Source organism: Mus pahari, chromosome 6 (assembly GCF_900095145.1).
Source record: "Mus pahari chromosome 6, PAHARI_EIJ_v1.1, whole genome shotgun sequence".
Taxonomy (NCBI): Eukaryota; Metazoa; Chordata; class Mammalia; order Rodentia; family Muridae; genus Mus; species Mus pahari.
In genome coordinates, this window is record NC_034595.1 from 92,701,234 (window position 1) to 92,702,409 (window position 1,176).

General features: G+C 49.0%; 1 protein-coding gene across 1 annotated transcript in view; it reads right to left on the reverse strand.

Moving 5' to 3' along the window:
• Positions 1–1,176, reverse strand: part of Dnajc16 (DnaJ heat shock protein family (Hsp40) member C16) — a 32,978-nt gene that overhangs the window by 7,692 nt on the left and 24,110 nt on the right. Inside the window, exon 9 of the mRNA XM_021199942.1 lies at positions 783–966. Coding sequence (XP_021055601.1) covers positions 783–966 — 184 coding nt within the window. The remainder of the gene's footprint in view (positions 1–782; positions 967–1,176) is intronic.

Here is a 1,176-nt window from a genome sequence, read left to right on the forward strand (position 1 = left end):
TCATAACCATCCGTAACAAGATCTGACGCCCTCTTCTGGAGTGTCTGAAGACAGCTACAGTGTACTTACATATAATAAATAAATAAATCTTTAAAAAAATTGTAAAAAATAGAAGAAGTAATTGCTTTTATGGCGACATTCCAAAGCTTCTGTCAAAATTCTCTTTTTCTTCCCATAGATTTTGTGTACCAGCTTTTGACTTAATGTTCCAATTAAAGTGCCTTTGCTTTGCAGAGAGCTTTTTCATGATAACTGAATGAGACTGTAGGTCTTTTTCTTCCTTTCTGTGCGCTAAGGATGAAACCGAGGGCCTCGTGTTTTTAGGGCAAGCACTCTTATCACCAAACTACAATCTTGACTCCAAAAGAAGAACCCCAGGCACTTGGGGGTGGGGTGGGGGTGGGGGTGGGGGTGGGGAAGTGGCACAGGCAAAGAACACGAGGAAGGAAGAGGTTTCTGAGCATGTCACCAGTGGCCTGAGATTGGGAGAATGGGCCTCTTGAGTTCTATACCACTAAGCTGTCCCCAAGAAAAGCTGCTGGAAAAGGCTGACCCATCTCAACCTCCCCTCATGGAAAGTGGCGGAGAGGGTTTAGCTGGGATGGGATCAGAGTGGAGGAAAAGGCCTTCCAGGAGGTCTGGAGCCCACACGGGGGATGCAAACTTGGTAGGTAATGGTCTGAATAAGGGTCCCCCAGGTCTCAGGTTTGCAGGTGTCTGGACTCTGGACTCAGCACTCCCAACAGGAGGAATGGGAATGGGGACTGGGGCCCATGGCTCACCCCTGACTTCCCCTGGAAAGCTTCCATGTCCGGTAGCAATGTGCTGGCAAACTCCTGCTGTCGGTTGCTGTAGACATGCACGAACCGCACCGTGTCTTGAGTGTTTGCCAGGGCAAATGACAGGAAGGCTTCAAAGGGTGTGCTCACTTTGTTAGTCTCGGCTGTCAGTAAAACCACGCAGTATCTGTGCACAGATCAGAGAGGAGTCCTATAACCAATCCTGAGGCAAGGTCAGTGTACTGGCTAGCTTTGTGTCAACTTGACACAGCTGGAGTTATCACAGAGAAAGGAGCTCCAGTTGGGGAAATGCCTCCATGAGATCCAGCTGTAAGGCATTTTCTCAATTAGTGATCAAGTGGGGAGGGCCCCTTGTGGGTGGTGCCATCTCTGGGCT